The 17098-nt window shown below is 50.2% G+C and overlaps 2 protein-coding genes across 2 annotated transcripts; both read left to right on the top strand.

Annotated features, from left to right (window-relative positions):
* On the top strand, positions 1-4223 carry LOC136567792 (keratin, type II cytoskeletal 75-like). Its single transcript, XM_066567536.1, has 9 exons — positions 1-495; positions 1434-1648; positions 2157-2217; positions 2409-2504; positions 2716-2880; positions 3060-3185; positions 3427-3647; positions 3894-3925; positions 4027-4223. Exons 1-9 carry the CDS (start codon positions 1-3, stop codon positions 4221-4223), a joined length of 1608 nt encoding a protein of 535 aa, XP_066423633.1.
* Positions 4224-9080: 4857 nt separating this feature from the next.
* Positions 9081-12699, top strand: LOC136568029 (keratin, type II cytoskeletal 6A-like). The gene is made up of 9 exons (XM_066567872.1): positions 9081-9566; positions 9943-10157; positions 10422-10482; positions 10592-10687; positions 10929-11093; positions 11347-11472; positions 11857-12077; positions 12337-12371; positions 12491-12699. The coding sequence occupies exons 1-9, from the start codon at positions 9081-9083 to the stop codon at positions 12697-12699; spliced, it is 1614 nt and encodes a 537-aa protein (XP_066423969.1).
* Positions 12700-17098: the final 4399 nt, after the last annotated feature.

Genomic DNA, 17098 nt, shown 5'->3' with positions numbered 1-17098 from the left:
ATGTCTCGCCAGTCCACCGTGAGGATTCAGAGGGGGAGAAGCGGCTTCAGCGCTGCTTCGGCCATGGTCCCCAACACGTGCCGGACCAGCTTCAGCTCCTGCTCCGTCACCCGCCTGGGCAGCTGCAATGCTGGCAGTGGCTTTGCCAGGGTCGGGGGGGGCTTTGGAAGCAAAAGCCTCTACAATGTTGGTGGCTGCAAGAAGATCTCCGTGGCTGGAAGGGGTGGCAGCTTCTATGGCTCGGCAGGGTTTGGTGGTGGCGCCGGGAGTGTGTACGGGGGCGGCTTTGGTGTTCCAGCCAACCTTGGCTACGGATACGGGGCCTTTGGGGGCGGCCCTGGATTCCCAGCTGGGGGCATCCATGAAGTCTCCATCAATCAGAGCCTTCTGAAACCGCTCAACTTGGAGATTGACCCTAACATCCAAAGGATCCGAAAAGAGGAGAAGGAACAAATCAAAACCCTCAACAACAAATTCGCCTCCTTCATTGACAAGGTGAGATCTGAGCTTTCCTAAATATCTGATTTTTTTGACAGGGACACTTTTCTGCTTGATGAGGAGAAAAGCTGATCAAGGAGGAATACAAGTGAGAAATAAGACTGGAAGTTGCCCTAGAAGCTCCAGGGAATGGCACCTGTTCCATAGCGGTTGCCATGAATTAATCATCCAGTGTTTGAGTTCCTCCTCATTTGCTGCTCCCACATCTCACAGGCAGTGGGGAAAGAAATCTCCAGAGGAGAATCTCACCCTTCTGGAGACTTTAGGCTGAGCATTTCAGGAGCTTTGGGAACAGCTTTGTAGATGATCAAATGAATTCCAGAAACCCACCTAAAATGACCAAGTAATTGGCACAAGGGAGAAGCAGTTTCTCAATGCTTGAATTTTCTCAAAGGCATTTAAATCTGTCACCAAAATGTTTGGATTTTTAGTTCAAAATATCAAAATCTCATCCAAATCTGTCTGTCTACCACATTTCACTGATGCACAAGAACATCTGCTCAGCTCCTACTCTGGTCAAGCTGCTCCTCTGTGGTTGCAAGGAAAACGCTGCAATATTTTGGACATTTAGTGGGGTAGGGGAGCTCTACAGAAGGGAAGGAGAAGCAGCACCTTAACAATGTTATTTTAATTAAAGAGCAAGCCCTGCTTTGCTCCTTATTTGATTTTGCTCACATTTTTCACACAAAATCCCTGTACCTGGTCTCAATTTAAACAATTAATGAGAAGCCAGAAAATCAAGGGTTGTTCCAGAGTTTCTAACACTGAACAGGGTCCCTGCAGCCAAATCTCCCAAGAGATGAGAATTTGGCTCTGAAAACCAGCTGGAAGGAGCATTTTACCCTCTCTGCCAGTTCTGAGACCCTCCCATTTGCAGGGAAATTCTCCCCCATCTCTGTTCTTTCAAAGCCCCTTCAGGATATTTCTCCTTCCAGGTTCGATTCCTTGAGCAACAAAACAAAGTGCTGGAAACGAAGTGGAGTTTGCTGCAGGAGCAGGGAATGAAAACAGTGAGGAACAACCTGGAGCCGCTTTTCGAGACCTACATCAACAACCTACGGGTGCAGCTGAACTCCTTGCTGAGCGACAAGGGGAGGCTGGAGGGAGAACTCGTCAACACCCAGTACCTGGTCGAGGACTTCAAGAAGAAGTAAGTCTTGAGCTAATGCTCTACTCACCTGGGCAGGTGCAGCCTTTCTCCTCTCAACATCCTTAAAACAACTGGGGGATCCAGGAGAGTCTGGGATCCTGGAATTCTGGGCAATGATATTTTCTCAAAGAGAAATTTTCTCAGTAACGGAGTAACAGATTTGAGTACGCCAACATTTGGGGAATAATTTGGAGCATGATCAAAGACTTATTAACTAAATTACCTACTGAGAGGGAAAAATTACACAGTAGGTCTGAAAGTTTCAGAGCAGCACATTTCATTTGCTTAAAACAGCAGAAGGAGGATGACTAATGGCCAGAAATAAGTAAAAAATAATGGATTTGTTAGAATTGTTTTGATGTACTTGTTTTAACTGGTTCAGCTCCTGGTGTCTCATTGAGGGAAAAGAGCGTTGTATGCAAAATTCTCTGAAGGAAATTCATTTCAGCAAACTCAAATCTTTCTGTTACCTGCCCAAACAAAAACTCCCTGTGCCGTCCTCCTTTAGGTATGAAGATGAGATCAACAGAAGGACCATTGCAGAGAACGAATTTGTGACGCTGAAGAAGGTGAGAGCAAATTCCAGGGCACTGTGGGATGGCTCACTGTAGAGCTCTGATCACCCACTCAGTCACAAATCCACCCATTACAATTCCAACCCCTTCACTTATTATGGTTTCTCCCCTGGACTGTTATCACAATGCATGTTCCTGATTTACTGATAGGGGTGTAAACCACCCAAGAATCTCTCATCCCCCAGGATGTAGATGCTTCCTACATGAACAAGGTGGAACTCCAAGCCAGGGCAGATGCGCTGAGTGAAGAAATTAATTTCCTGAGAGCACTTTATGAAGCAGTGAGTACAACCAGCTCCAAAACATCCCGGCCCTCAGTGAAGACTTCTCTCCCTCCGGGAGATGCTAAATCCTTCCCCTCTGTTGAGTTGCACCAACACTTGAGCTGTTCAGATAATGATCTGTAACAGCCTCTCCCAGGTCTGCAGCTCACCTGGAAGGGTGAAAAGGCATCTCCCAAGGGGATTACCTCATTCCCTGTTGTCTTTGCAGGAGCTATCCCAGATGCAGACCCAGATCTCCGACACCTCTGTGGTTCTCACCATGGACAACAACCGGAACCTGGACCTGGACAGCATCATCTCTGAGGTCAAGGCTCAGTACGAGGACATTGCCAACCGGAGCCGCGCCGAGGCCGAGTCCTGGTACCAGACCAAGGTGAAGGATCTGGGGTTTCCATGCTCTTATCTTCATATCTTGTCTAGAACAGATAAAGACCAGCTCTTCCAAGAAAACCTTCCCAGCTGTTGATCTGGGCTGGAGGAGGGACTCTCAGGCTCCTGGTAACTCCAGAAATGGTGAATTTTCCTTTGATTGGTTGTTTCTCTCTGTGACAGTATGAGGAGCTGCAGGCCACAGCTGGCAGGCATGGGGACGACCTCCGGAACACCAAGCAGGAGATCTCAGAGCTCAACCGCCACGTCCAGAGGCTCCGATCTGAGATTGACAGCGTGAAAAAACAGGTAAAGGGCAGCAAACCCTACTTTTAACCAATTTACCCCCAGACTTGCAAGGGAGAGGAACGAAAGGGTTGGAGCAACCTGAGCAGTTCTGCTCAGTTTGACCCTTTTTCATTCAAAAAGAAAACTGTCACTAAAACTGGTGGAGCTGATGGTGCTGGGATAAAACCTTGTGATTGCAGGGGAGGTAAAGAAAAACCTGGGTCTGGGGTGGGGACTTTGAGCAGAGCTTTGTGTTCCATAGTGCGCAAACCTGAAAGCTGCCATCGCCGATGCTGAAGAGCGTGGGGAGCTGACCCTCAAGGACGCCAGGGCCAAACTGGCCGAGCTGGAGGATGCTCTGCAACAGGCCAAGGCTGACCTGGCCCGGCAGCTCCGGGAGTACCAGGAGCTCATGAACGTCAAGCTGGCCCTGGACATTGAGATTGCGACCTACAGGAAGCTGCTGGAGGGCGAGGAGTGCAGGTGGGTGGGAAACATCCAGCCCTGGGTCTGGGAATGGCACAGGAGAAGCTCAGCATTTCTGGAATGCTAAACAGGGGGCACAGAGTGGGGGAATTTTCCCAGATAAAGGAAATAACAATAATCCGTGAATTATGCTGTGATTTTATTTTTCACCCCAAAGGCCTCTGGGAAAGGTATCTTATTGATCCCCCCCACCCAGTATCAACAGACTTTTAATCCTCTTCCTTGTGTTCTATCCCTGAACAGGCTGGCTGGAGATGGGGTCCCAGTGAATATCTGTAAGTCTCTATAAGAATTACCTTTTTTAAACATACCTGTGTCTCTACACCAAGAAGCCAATGCCTGGAGATACTGAAACATTTCCTTCTCCTCTTTGCAGCCGTCACCAGAACAACAGTGGGATCGGGATATGGAGGAGGGAGCAACCTCAGCATGGGAGGGGGGATCTGCAATTTGGGGAACAGCTTCAACTGTGGGGGCGTTCCCGGGGTGAGCAGCACCACCCTCGGAGCTGGCAGCAGCTCCAGCATGAAGTTTGTCTCCAGCTCCTCCACCAGAAGAAGTTACAGGAGCTAAAATTCTCCCTCCAGTCACCGCCACGCACCATAAAACACCAAAACTGGTCCTTTACTGGAGCGTGGTGGGGTGAGCACAACCAGGGCCACCTGCACCCCAAGTCCTGTCCCACAGGAGCCTTACTTTAGGAACTCTTTCTCAGCTGTGTTGTCTTGCACACATCCTGTCGAGCTCAGCCCTGAACCTGAGTCTCACTGGGTTAAATTTGCAGCTCGCTTGCTCCAGCTCAGCAATTTTTTGGCCGGATTTTGTATATAAAATGTGTCCCATGACTGTTTGTCTCTCTTCACTTTCTGGAGTTTGTCTAATAAAAATGCACATGTAATTTATTCTATTTTGTAGTCCTATTAATTAAAGAGGTGCAAGAGCACATGCAAACACAGGTAACAAGAACTTTCCCTCAGGCCCTGACCAGTTAAAGGCTCAGATTTTTGCTCCTCACTCAGATTTACTGAATTTCACTGTCAGCAGCCAGAACACCCCAGCCCAGCAGAACCTCAGAGGGAGGTTTGGTGCTGATTTCGACATTCCCTCCCCACTGTGCAAGGAAAACACCTGGAAGCCAAACACCAGGACACGCCAAGGCAGGAGTCAGGCATAGGGGAAAAGGTCTGAGCTTCATTTACTTCCAGCTCCCAGCCCATCAAGCATCCAAGAGCCTGGATCCTGGGGGTGGGATCCCAGTGCCAGGTGTGTGATGTACTTGCACAAACCTCAAACAAGAGGGAATTAACTACCAGGGGAGCCAGAGCAACCCTCTGGCCTGTTCAGGTGAATCATCCATCCCAAACCCCTGGTGTCACCCACGCCTTGGAGCCAGCAGTGCCAACATCTGCCTGAGCAGGCCGAGAGCCCTCCTTGGCTCAGGGTCCTGCTGCTGATGTTCCTTCCCCCCATACCACACAGAGGGGCAGGATCAGGTCCACACTCTGGTCAGTAAGAATTATGAACCAGATATGGCCCTACACTGAATTAAATATCACTAATCCAGTAGCTATTAAAAAACCCAAGAAAGGGATTTATTTCACTGTTGAAAAGTGAAAGTCTTTAAGAGCCAGTGTTTCTTCAGGTTCATAGGATATATTGGAGACAAGGTCTTGCTTTGAGAAGGTGGAGGAAAAAACTGGGGAGGTGTTGGGCTTTCAGATGTGGTTCTGACTAATTGGGAGAAATTAATGGACAAGTAAAAGCAGAGAAACATCTACAGTGACAGATCTCACTGCTGGAAGGTCACTTGAATTAACAGTTTTGACTGGAAAAAACGTGCCAGCCCTCACTCCCTGGATTTTAATAGGTTCAAGTAATGAGTAGAGGGGCCCTCCTAAGAAAATAGTCATGGATTTGGGGAAATAGAAGGGAACTGGCAGTGCTGGAATGACAGACTGATTCAGGGTTTCCTTCAGGACCAGTAGTTTCCCATAATTTTCTAGGATGCCCTGTGCTCTGCGTGTGTATCCCTGAAGAAATCTCCTTCCTGAAATCTTGCAGGCTTGGTTGTGGGTCCCCACTCCTGCTCTACCACCTCCCTGAGCAGCCTCCAGGGAAGGAGCAATATCCTCCCTCCCTCAGAACAGCAGCCTGGGCCAGGTCAGCCAATGGCTTTCCTTCTGCTGCCCAAACACACCCTCTCTAACCACAAGGATATGGGGCTGTGTAATCCCAGAATCGCTGAGGTTGGAAAAGCCCTCCCAGGTCATGGAATCCAACCTGTGCAATCCCCACCTGGTAACCCAGCCCAGAGCACCAAGTGCCACATCCAGTTCTTCCTTGGACACCTCCAGGATGGGGACTCCAAACCTCCCTAGGCAACCCCTGCCAATGCCCATGGAGAAATTCCCCCTGATGTCCAACCTAAACCTCCCATGGCACAGTCTGAGGCTGCTCCCTCTTGTCCTGTTGTTCCCTTGGAGCAGAGCCTGACTCTGCCCTGGCTGCCCCCTCCTGTCAGGGGTTGTGCAGAGCCAGAAGGTCCCCCTGAGCCTCCTTTTCTCCAGGCTGAGCCCCCTCAGCTCCCTCAGGAGCTCCCCAGACCCTTCCCTGGTGTTCCAGCCCCAGCTCCATTTCCACCTCTGGACACGCTCCAGTCCCTCATGTTGTGAGGGGTCACTACATGGGGCATTAGCAGGAGTCTTGGAGAACCCACCACCAAAAAACAGCTGGGGAGTGGGAAGGATGCGGAGGGAATTTCCCAGACCTTTTCTTTCTGTGAAAACTGTGTCCATATTCCACAGCATCATCAAGGTTGGAAGAGACCTTCAGGAGGACCCAGTCCAGCTGCCAGCCCAGCACTACCATGACCACCCTAAACCCAAATGTGCCAAACCACCCTGATCAGGAAATATCAGAATCTGGCCCAGGAGGGAGTTTCCATCACCTGTGGCACCAACATTTGGTCTCAAGTCCAACAGGGACATCAGAAGGTGCTGCCCACTGCATCCACACCTGGGTCACAGCACAGAGAGTACAAAGCCTGTCATCCAGCCCAGGAAATGCCAGGGTCAGAATATTTGTTCTTCCAGGGCATCACACTTCTGGATACTCAACCAACCTACAGCTGTCCTTGCTGAAGAGCAGGGCCCTGGTCTCCAGGCTGTCACCTCCTGCATCCCATCAGATTGCAGCCATGACCTGGGGCTGGTATTCCAGCAGGAGAAGATGATCCCCAGTAATTTCAGCCCAGCCCAGATTAAAGCCTTAGTCATAATGACATGGATGGTGCTGGCACTCAGGGGCCTGGATTTGCAGTGTATGGAGGGAGCTGATTGCAGGTTGGTGCCCATAAGGATTTTACAGAGTTCTTTAGGACAGCCTGAGGCTCAGACACTCTTAAAAACGGCTGCTTGTTGTAACACACAGGAGCTGAAACACTCCCAAGACAGTTATTGTCATTCCAGGGTGTGTAATGCAAATGTTACAAGAACAGAAAGAAAAATAGAAATAAAAATAAAAAAAGCTTGGCTGAAAAGCAAAAAGAGATGATGGAAAACTTCCCATTTCCCTCCTGAGACCTTCTGGTCACATTGACTCTTTTGTTCAGCTGCCACATGTGCCAGGACAAGCTCCTGAAAGATGCACCTGCAAACACCTGTGGTACATCCCCGTGCCTGGACATGATTGAGGAAAGCTATGGATTGTCACTGTTGAGTAAGAAATGACACAGGCTCACCAGAAGGCTGATTGGTATAACGTGTGGTTTATTTTGGACTGCTTTTTAAAATAAATTTTGATTTAGGTGGACTTGATTGGTTATTTAATTAATATATTTCACTTGGCTGGTTAATGAACAAGATGCCCTTCTTATAAATAATCTTTGAGAAAAACAAGAAAACAGAGAGTAGGAAAATAACCTGCAGGTTATTTATAATAATGAGTTATCATGTGTTAATTTTCAACTTCCTTAAGTCTTTCTGGCTGATTCTGGGAAACTTACTTAGTTTTCTCACTCTCTGACCAGGCTGTCACATCCACAATGGATTCCCAGAAATGCTCCGTGGGAGGGCTGCCACCTCCTCCAAGGAGTGGGTGCTCAGCTGAGCCCCTGACAAGCCCCAGGGGCTGCAGGGGCTGGGAAAAGCATGCCCACCCCTGGGCACCCAGACAAGGCACCAGGGAAGGAGCAATACCCTCCAGACAAGGCTGCAGATCCTTGGGGGCATCTCGCCTGCTCTAGGACAATCCCCTGTGTGCCAGAGCCGAGACGCTGTGTCCTTCACCAGGGAAATGTCCTGTTTGGCTTTTCCTGGAAGCCACACGGGGTAGGAGTGAAGAGAGGCCTCTGTGAGCAACGTCCTCAGCACTGAATTTCCTGGTGAGTAAGAGGGGAAAAACAACAGGCGTGGGGAGGGCAGCCTGGTAGCTCCATGTAGAGACAAGGTTGTCCCATGAGTCAGGAAACAGATCAAAAATCTGCACAGGTGAAGCCCTGAGAAATTGCAGAGTCAGGGTTTGTGGCATCACAGATGATGGAAACTCCCTTCTGGAGCAGGTTCTGATATGTCACCATCTATTGTCAGTCCAAATCAGGGTGATTTGGCACATTTGGGCACATGGTTTAGGGTGACCATGGTAGTGCTGGGCTGGCAGCTGGACTGGGTCTTCCTGAAGGTCTCTTCCAACCCTGATGATTCTGTGGAATGTGGACAGTTTTCACAGAAAGAAAAGGTCTGAGAACACTGTTCATAAAATTCCCTCCACATCCTTTCCATTCCCCAGCTGTTTTTTTGGGGGTGGGTTTTCTAAGACTTCCCCATCACCCTCCTGGCCCTCCCTCCATCACCTCTTTCCCTCCTGTACCAGTTGTGCGTTAAAGAATTCTTCTTTAGGCACAAGAACAAGAGAACAGTTCCCATCAGGTTGGGAACTGAAGTGCTGTTGCCCCTCTGGAGTTTGCTCAGAACCACAACCCATGATCAGAGACTTCTCAGAGCTCAGACCCTCCACCAGGAACCAGTGTTCCAAAATCAAATAAATTAACCTTACACAACCTGAGTTGATTCATCCATGGACTGGAGATGAGCAAGCATTTGCCCAACAAGGAACCATCTCCTGCAGCCGTGGAAGGAGGGAGTGGGAAAGGGGTGGCTGCAAAGAGGAGATGAGAAGCCACTATTGAGGTTTTCTCAGACATTTCAACACAAAAAAAAATGCAACCTCTGCCCTTTTATGAAAGCTCCATAGATGCTCATGGTGAACTCACTGTGGGTGTGCCGGGCCCAGTTAATCAGCGGGATAAGCACCACACCGGAGCCATCCCCACCTCAGGAGGGTATAAAGGGCCAGTCCCAGGCTGGGGGAGCACAGCTTCGCCTCCAGCCACTTCCTCTCATTCCTTTATTCCTTGGATCACTCCTGGCAGCCATGTCCCGCCAGTGCACTGTGAGGAGCCAGGCCAGAAGGAACTTCAGCACTGCTTCTGCCTTCATCCCAAATGCCAGCAGCTCCAGCCTCTGCCTGCGCCCTGCACTCCAAGCTGGGAGCTGTGGCCCCACCACTGCCTATGGAAGGCTCACTGGAGGCTTTGGAAGCAGGAGCCTCTACAACCTTGGTGAATGCCAGAGGATCTCCATAGCTGGAAGAGGTGGTGTCTCCTACGGACCCGCAGGTTTTGGTGCTGGCTCTGGGATCTCCTGTGGGTTTGGTGGGGCAGCTGCTGGTCCTTTTGGGTTTGGTGGTGGCCCTGGATTCCCTGCTGTCCCAGCTGGGGGCATCCATGAAGTGTCAGTCAACCAGAGCCTTCTGAAGCCACTCAACCTGCAGATTGACCCCCATATCCAGAGTATCCGTAAGAATGAGAAGGATCAGATTCAAACCCTCAACAATAAATTTGCCTCCTTCATCGACAAGGTGAGACCTGAGATTCCTGGTTATGCTGTGGTGATTCTTTGGTGGGGAAGCACAAACAAGGGTGAATTATATCTTTAGCCACAATTTTGCTGCTCCTGTACTGCCAGCATTCTAAAGTCCCAGCAGCCTGGGAACAAATCCTGAGGGTTTCCAGCTTTGAGACCATTTACATGTTTCAGGAATGCTGCAGTGAGACCAGAAAACAGGGACAAAGGGGTGGTACTGGATGTAAGGAAGCAGAGTTGGGAGAGAGAGCAGGAGTGTTTAATTTGTCAGCTGAAGGGCTGAGACCTCCCACCTTCCAGCAAGTAAATCCTTGCAGGATGTGCCTCACATCTCCAAGGAAAACCATCCTAAAACATCCTTCTCTCTCCAGGTCCGATTCCTTGAACAACAAAACAAGGTCCTGGAGACCAAGTGGGCCCTTCTGCAAGAACAGGGGAACAAAACGGTGAGAAAGAACATTGAGCCCCTCTTTGAGACCTACCTGAACAACCTCAGGAGGCACCTGAGCAGCCTAACGACAGACAAGGAGAACCTGAGAGGGGAGCTGAGCAAGATGCAGACCATTGCTGAGGACTTCAGGAACAAGTGAGTCTGTTCATGGTCTGCCTGGGCCTGGGTGGGCTGCAACAGATGCAGAAAACAGGGAAAAAAATCCTTTTTGCTGACTTAATCCTCTGAGAAAAGTCCGAGGTTAATACAAGATATGGCTGAAAAGTAACAGACAGAAAATTACAGAGCAAAAAGACCAAGGTGCTGAGCTGTACGTACAAAAAAAATTAGAGACTGGTCCTGAAAACATGAAATAATTTTAAAACAAGCCTAGACCACCCCTCCACCTCCATTCCACAGATATGAAGACGAGCTCAACAAGCGCACGGATGTCGAGATCGAGTTTGTGACCCTGAAGAAGGTGGGTGCCTGCCCGCGTGGCCTCCCAGCCCTGCAAGAAACTCCTTCTCCAGCTTTTCCTCTGCTTCTCTGAAACTCACCTCATTCTGATGATGTGCTTCCTCTCCTAGGAGGTGGACACTGCCTACCTGGACAAGGCAGAGCTGCAGGCCAGGCTGGATTCGCTCACAGAGGAGATCGACTTCCTCAGAGCTCTCTACGAAGCTGTGAGCACCAGAGATTATATCCTTCTCCTTGCCTTCCTTTCCCATTCCAGGGCCTCAGGGCTGATTATTTTCCCCTCTGTTGCACTAAATAATTCAATGGTTTTTCCATTTCACATTTCTGCATGAAGCTGTCTTGGAAAAATCCTTTTGTTCACCCAGCTCTCCCCTCTAACCCTGGGGCTTTCCATCCTCCAAGCAACATTTGTGTTGCGACTCTCAGGAGTATTTGCTGCTTTTGCAGGAGTTGTCCCAGATACAGAGCCAGATCTCTGACACCTCTGTTATCCTGACCATGGACAACAACCGGAGCCTTGACATGGACAGCATCATCGCCGAGGTGAAGGCGCAGTACGAGGACATCGCCAACCGGAGCCGCGCCGAGGCCGAGTCCTGGTACCAGTCCAGGGTAAGCGCCTCAGGAGGCTTCTGCAAAGGGAAAACCATTCTCCCATCCCCAAATTCCCCAAGGGAGCAGGGTCCCACTGTGATTTTGAAACACAGAATGTCTTCAGATCTAATAACCCTATGAAATTCAGAAGTGCTAATTTGGGATTGAGAACACGCACACATTTTTGAACATGCAAACAGCCCCAAACCTACACTGTTGGGCTCTAAATCCAGCTTATTTTCCTTTGACTGGTTGTCCCTCTCTGTGACAGTATGAGGAGCTGCAGGCCACGGCTGGCAGGCATGGGGACGACCTCCGGAACACCAAGCAGGAGATCTCAGAGCTCAACCGCCACATCCAGCGGCTCCGACACGAAATTGACAGCGTGAAAAAACAGGTAAAGGGCAGCAAACATTGCTTGACCTTGCTGTGACCCCACCTATGAGTTGCCCAGGGAATAAAATCAACCAAGGGAGTTCTGCTGGATCAGGAATGAACATGACTGGATTTATATGAGAGCAGTGACATCACCAAGAGTTACTCAGTGTAGTATCAATCACCGCAAGGATATTCTGAGAGTTGTGGAGGTAAATCCAGATTGTGACCTGACTCAGAACATGGATCAGTTCAATGAATTGAATTCAATTCATGTATCAGTGATGGTTAAGGTCACACCCTATTGATGTTAACCCAAACATCAGATGAGGAATTGGGACCTCAGGATACAAAGAGCTGGATTATGCTCTTGATAAGGAATGAAAATCTGGATTTTCCCCTGCAGGTCACTGGATTGCAGACGGCCATCAGTGACGCAGAACATCGTGGGGAGTTGGCCCTCAAGGATGCCAGGGACAAACTGGAGGACTTGGAGACAGCTCTGCAGAAAGCCAAGGCTGACCTGGCCCGGCAGCTCCGGGAATACCAGGAGCTCATGAATGTCAAGCTGGCCCTGGATATTGAGATCGTGACTTATAAGAAGCTGCTGGAGGGTGAGGAGTGCAGGTGGGTGAGATTTTATATCCCAGTTTTCAAAGGTGCAATGGAGTTAAAGACCCTGGTCAGGTTTAGATCCACATTCAGACCTGAAACTGTTTAAAGGCCAGTGAGTGGCTGTGAAGAGAAGCTGTTTGGGAACAGCAGCCTTTCATACAAACTTCACACCTTTCAAAAATATTCAAAGGAAATTTTCCTGCCTTTGTGAGCAGGTCCTGCTCACGGGTTCCCTTTGAAGTCTCACTGGCTCTCTTTTGCTCCCTGACAGGCTCTCTGGGGAAGGTGCTGGCTCAGTGAACATCTGTAAGTAACTTTTAGAGACATTTGGCACTTTCTATATCTACCTCCCACCCCTGCTCAGAACCTATCCCACTCATCCACTGCCTGTGGATTCCTCTCATGATGGTGTTTTCCCCTGGCAGCTGTGACCAGAAGCACTTCAGGAATGGGATATGGAGGCATGAACTGCCTGAGCTCCAGTGGTGGGGCTGGAGGTGTGGTCTGTGCTGGAATGGGAGTAGGCTCCATCTCTGGAAGTGGATACGGCACAGGTGGCTCTTGCATGGTTGGAGGCAGCAGCTCCAGCTTCAAGTCCATCTCCACCGGCTCTTCCGCCAGGGGATATTACTGAGGGACTGACTCCAGGCCCCAGTGCCACCAGCGCTGAGGCTTCTCTTGGGTCCAGTCCTCATCCAGCTCCTTCAAAAGATTTAGAAATCAAACCCATGTGTCATTAGTTATATAAAAGATGCTGTGCTCCTGTTTGTCCTGTGACCCTCAACATTCCTCATTTCCCAGTGTTTGTCTAATAAAAGGCATGTGGAATTAACTATGTCGCATCCTCTTTTCAATTCCAATTCCTTTCACTTACCTTGTGGCAAAGGGTGGCTTTGTGGCTGGTGCAGCACAGTAACTTTGCTGCTTTGAAGGTAAAAAAGGCACATGGAAGTTGAGACATCTCCTTCCTCTCCAAGTCCATGGACCTCATATCCAACAGGAATAAAACATTTGGATGTTCTATTTCTATGAGGAGGGGAAGATATGTACACTTCCTACTTGGCACAAGAGAACGTTCTTCTGTCTTAATTCCTACATTATGATATCTCAGCCCTTTATGTCACAGTAGTTGTGCCCAAACCTCTGTAATCAAATGGGATGACTCATGGAGGGATATAAATCTGGTTTTCCCGAGAAGATGAGTGCTGCAGCTCATTTGATCTGCACACACATCTGCAGGGACTGATAAAACACGTCCACTGCCATTACCATAATTACAAATGGAAAACACCCATTAAACCCCCAAAGTAACCCCTTTTGGGAGGAATAATATACCCAGAGCAGGTTGTGAGACAGTGAAAGACCCTCAGGGCGCTGGAAAGGAAGTGGCTTGTCCTCTTCAGTACCTGCCCATCTTTCTCCAGGCTCTCCAGTCCACATCCCACTGGCAGCAGCAGAGCTGGAGTTTGGTTTGTTATTTAAGCACTGTCCAGCATCAAAGCTCCATCCAGAGCTACATGAATGGGGAAGGGTCTGCAGGGGCAACACAAGGAGCAGCTGAGGGTTGGCTTGTCTGCCTTGGAAAAGAGGAGACTGAGGTGAGACTCCTTGGGGGCTGCAGCTTCATCCCGAGGGACAGCTCCGATCTCTGCTCTGGGGACTAGAGACAGGATGCAGGGAATGGCTGGAGCTGTGCCAGTGGAGGTCTAGGTTGGATATCAGGAAAGGTTTGTCCCCAGAGGGTGGTGGGGCTCTGAACAGGCTCCCCAGGGAATGGTTTGCTGGTTTTATCATTAGAACTACTAGGGAAGTGGGGTTTTTTGAGAAGACCTGCTGAGAGCTTCCTTTGTGCCTGATAAAACCAATCAGTGGGTGTAGTAAACCCAATAGATTTAGGAAAAGCACCATGGAGAGTATGAACAATAGGAATGCTGAAACAGCAAAAGAAAATTCCTGTTTTCCTGTCCTCCACCCTTAACCTATCTCTGTAACCCTATAAGGCAATGTCATGTTAACCCCTTACCCATTGGTCAAGCTTGGATCCTTTCCAACCCTATAAAAGAAGCATACTGTACCCCTTAGGGGAGAAAGAAGAAGAGCAGAGACCCTTCACGGACCACCCCAAATAAAGCCATCTTCGTGGAACAGCCTGCGCCTTCTCCTTCTCCTCTCTCTCCGTCTGCTGCAGCCTCCAGCCCAGGGCACCACTACCTAGCAAGCAGAGCTGAAATCCTGAGAGCTTGCAATCACTATAGAGCTGATAATCACCATGCTTGCTAGATGGTAGCCCTGCGGTCTTGGCATGAGCGAGCGAGCTTCGGGCACCCGGTCCCTACCCAGGGACTGAGCTCCTGAGCCCTAGTGCTCTGCTTTATAATAACGCCAATGAGGCTTTATTAAGTGGGTCGTTCTGGATATTGACACTTTGTTAAATCACTAGAAAGCTGACCATGCCTCTGTAAACACACAGGTTGAAAATGAAAAATCCTGAGAATTCTCTTTTTTCTTCCAGCCTGAGAACAGGTAACAAGGCCAGCCCAGACCCTTGTCTCGACCGGGCTGGGCTGAGCGGGCTCTGCTGTGGGGCTGGACCCCTTCCTGGGGAGCCCACGGAGCCGGGCAGGGAGGGGAGGCCGTGGGGCTGAGGCTGGGCCAGGCCATGGCTGCGGTTGTGAACATCTTGCCGCTACTAAGCCCTGCCCTGCTGCCAGCCCAGCCTGAGCTGGGGTCCGCTGAGCCCCAGGAGCAGCCCTGGGCTGGGCCAGCTCGGCCAAGATTCTGCTGCCATTGATGTTCACCTGCAACCACCAGGCAGGGGAGGGGAGGCTGCAGGGCTGAGGCCGGGCCATGGCTGCGGTTGCTGACATCTGGCCGCCTCTAAGCCCTCCCTTGCTGCCAGCCGAGCCTGAGCTGGCGTCTGCTGAGCCCCAGGAGCAGCCCCAGGCCAGCCCAGCTCAGCCAAGATTCTACCATTGTTGGGGCTCACCTGCAACCACTGGACAGGGGAGGGGGAGGCCGCGGGGCTGAGGCCGGGCTGGGCGATGGCTGCGGTTGTGAACATCTTGCCACTACTAAGCCCTGCCCTGCTGCCAGCCCAGCCTGAGCTGCATCCAGCAAGCCCCAGGAGCAGCCCTGGGCCGGGCTGGCTCGGCAAAGACTCTGCTGCCATTGAGTTTCACCTGCTACCACTGGGCAGGGGAGGGGAGGCCGCAGGGCTGAGGCCGGGCCATGGCTGAGGTTCCTAAGATGTGGTGCTACTAAGCCCTGCCTTGTTGCCAGCCCAGGCTGAGCTGGATCCAGCAGGCCCCAGGAGCAGCCCCAGGCCCAGCTGGCTGGCCAAGATTCTACCATTGTTGGGGTTCACCTGCAACCACCGGGCAGGGGAGGGGAGGCCGGGCTGGGCCATGGCTGTAGTTGCTGACATCTGGCTGCTACTGAGCCCTGCCTTGCTGCCAGCCCAGCCTGAGCTGCATCCAGCAGGCCCCAGGAGCAGCCCTGGGCCGGGCTGTCTGGCCAAGACTCTGCTGCCATTGAGGTTCACCTGCAAACACTGGGCAGGAGAGGAGAGGCTGCAGGGCTGAGGCTGGGCCATGGCTGCGGTTGCTGACATCTGGCTGCTACTAAACCCTGCCCTGCCACCAGCCCAGGCTGAGCTGGGGTCCCTGGGCCCCAGGAGCAGCCCTGGTCCGGGCCAGCTCGACCAGGATTCTACCATCACTGGGGTTCATCTACAACCCCTGGGCACAGGGAGAAGCCCTCGGCCTCTGGCCATGCTGCTGCTGTGTTCTGGCCTGGCTGCTGAGATCCTGGCCCTCTCCCCAGCATGGCCACCAAAGAAATCCTCTACCTTAAACAGCTCCACCACTATCCAGCAGAAATCACACAGCCATCTGCAGGCCTGGGTGAGATATTAACTCTTTCAGTACACAGATGAGATCTACAGACATCGATCCTCCCTTGGGTGAGAGAAAAGAACAGAGTGAGAACATGTAGAGGAACAACATGAAGACACTAAGGCCAGTGAAGAAAGAGTCAAGCCCCAGATGGGAGGGATGAGAAGATGCCTTGATCTTGGGGCTGAAATCCTTTGTAAAGCTATGGAGAAATATGTAATTGACACATCAGACTCTTTTTCCCTGTAACTTATGGAAAAAGTATGATGAGATAAAGTGTTCAAATTGTAGATATGAACAAAGGCCTCCATGCTAAAGTAAGCAGATGTTGAAGTATCTGTGATTCCATGAGAAGTCTGAACAGAGACAGAGGGAAGAGTGATGAAGACCCTCTGCCCCATGGAAAGAAGACCTCTGTTCTCAGTGATGAAGATGATCTCAGAGATAGATAAAGAGAACCTTTGCTCTTGAACAGCTCATCCTTAAAATAGAACCCCGTAAGTTGACATGACCCATAAACACAGAGTGTGAAAGCCGTGAAAGATGGGAGGGACTTCACGATTGCAGATTCCCAAAGGGCTGCTATCTGTGGAAATTAAAAGCCATGAGAGAACTGTTTCCTTGTGGAAAAGTCTCCACAACATTACCAAGAGGAACTTCTCTCCCTAAGTGAACTGAAGAAAGACTGTTCTAGAAGTGATAAATCCTGTTCTAGAAGTGATAAACTGACTAAATTTTTTCTGTACATTGTTAGTAGGAAAGAAAAAGTTGTAGGGGGGAGGAGAAGTGTTCTAAAGATTTTATTCTGATTCTTATTATTCTTTCTTTTAATTACTGTTAATAAAGCTTTCTTTATGCCCTTTTAAAGTTATGAGCTTGCTTTGCCTTCCTCCTAATCTCTCTTGCAGAAGGAAGTGAATGAGTATATTCAGTAGGTCCACTGGCCAGTGCTAGACCCACCACATTAATTGGTGCATTGGCCAGGAAATCTCAAATTGGTGAACGAAAACCACTACAAATGGTCACAGCTCCAAGGCTGCTAGAGCTCCAGAAGCATTTAGACAACGCCCTTTGGCATAGGGTGGGATTTTGGGGTGTCTGTGCAGGGCCAGGGGTTGGATTTTATGGTCCCTGTGGGTG

The sequence above is a fragment of the Molothrus aeneus genome, chromosome 30 (genome assembly GCF_037042795.1).
Source record: "Molothrus aeneus isolate 106 chromosome 30, BPBGC_Maene_1.0, whole genome shotgun sequence".
Classification (NCBI taxonomy): Eukaryota; Metazoa; Chordata; class Aves; order Passeriformes; family Icteridae; genus Molothrus; species Molothrus aeneus.
This window is presented reverse-complemented; position numbering and strand designations above follow the sequence as displayed.

Coding starts and splice junctions, on each gene's coding strand:
- LOC136567792 (XM_066567536.1), top strand. CDS start 1: ATGTCTCGCCAGTCCACCGTGAGGATTCAGAGGGGGAGAAGCGGCTTC. Junction 1,649..2,156: donor GTCGAGGACTTCAAGAAGAA/GTAAGTCTTGAG, acceptor GTCCTCCTTTAG/GTATGAAGATGAGATCAACA. Junction 2,505..2,715: donor TGAGAGCACTTTATGAAGCA/GTGAGTACAACC, acceptor TTGTCTTTGCAG/GAGCTATCCCAGATGCAGAC.
- LOC136568029 (XM_066567872.1), top strand. CDS start 9,081: ATGTCCCGCCAGTGCACTGTGAGGAGCCAGGCCAGAAGGAACTTCAGC. Junction 9,567..9,942: donor TTGCCTCCTTCATCGACAAG/GTGAGACCTGAG, acceptor TTCTCTCTCCAG/GTCCGATTCCTTGAACAACA. Junction 10,158..10,421: donor GCTGAGGACTTCAGGAACAA/GTGAGTCTGTTC, acceptor TCCATTCCACAG/ATATGAAGACGAGCTCAACA.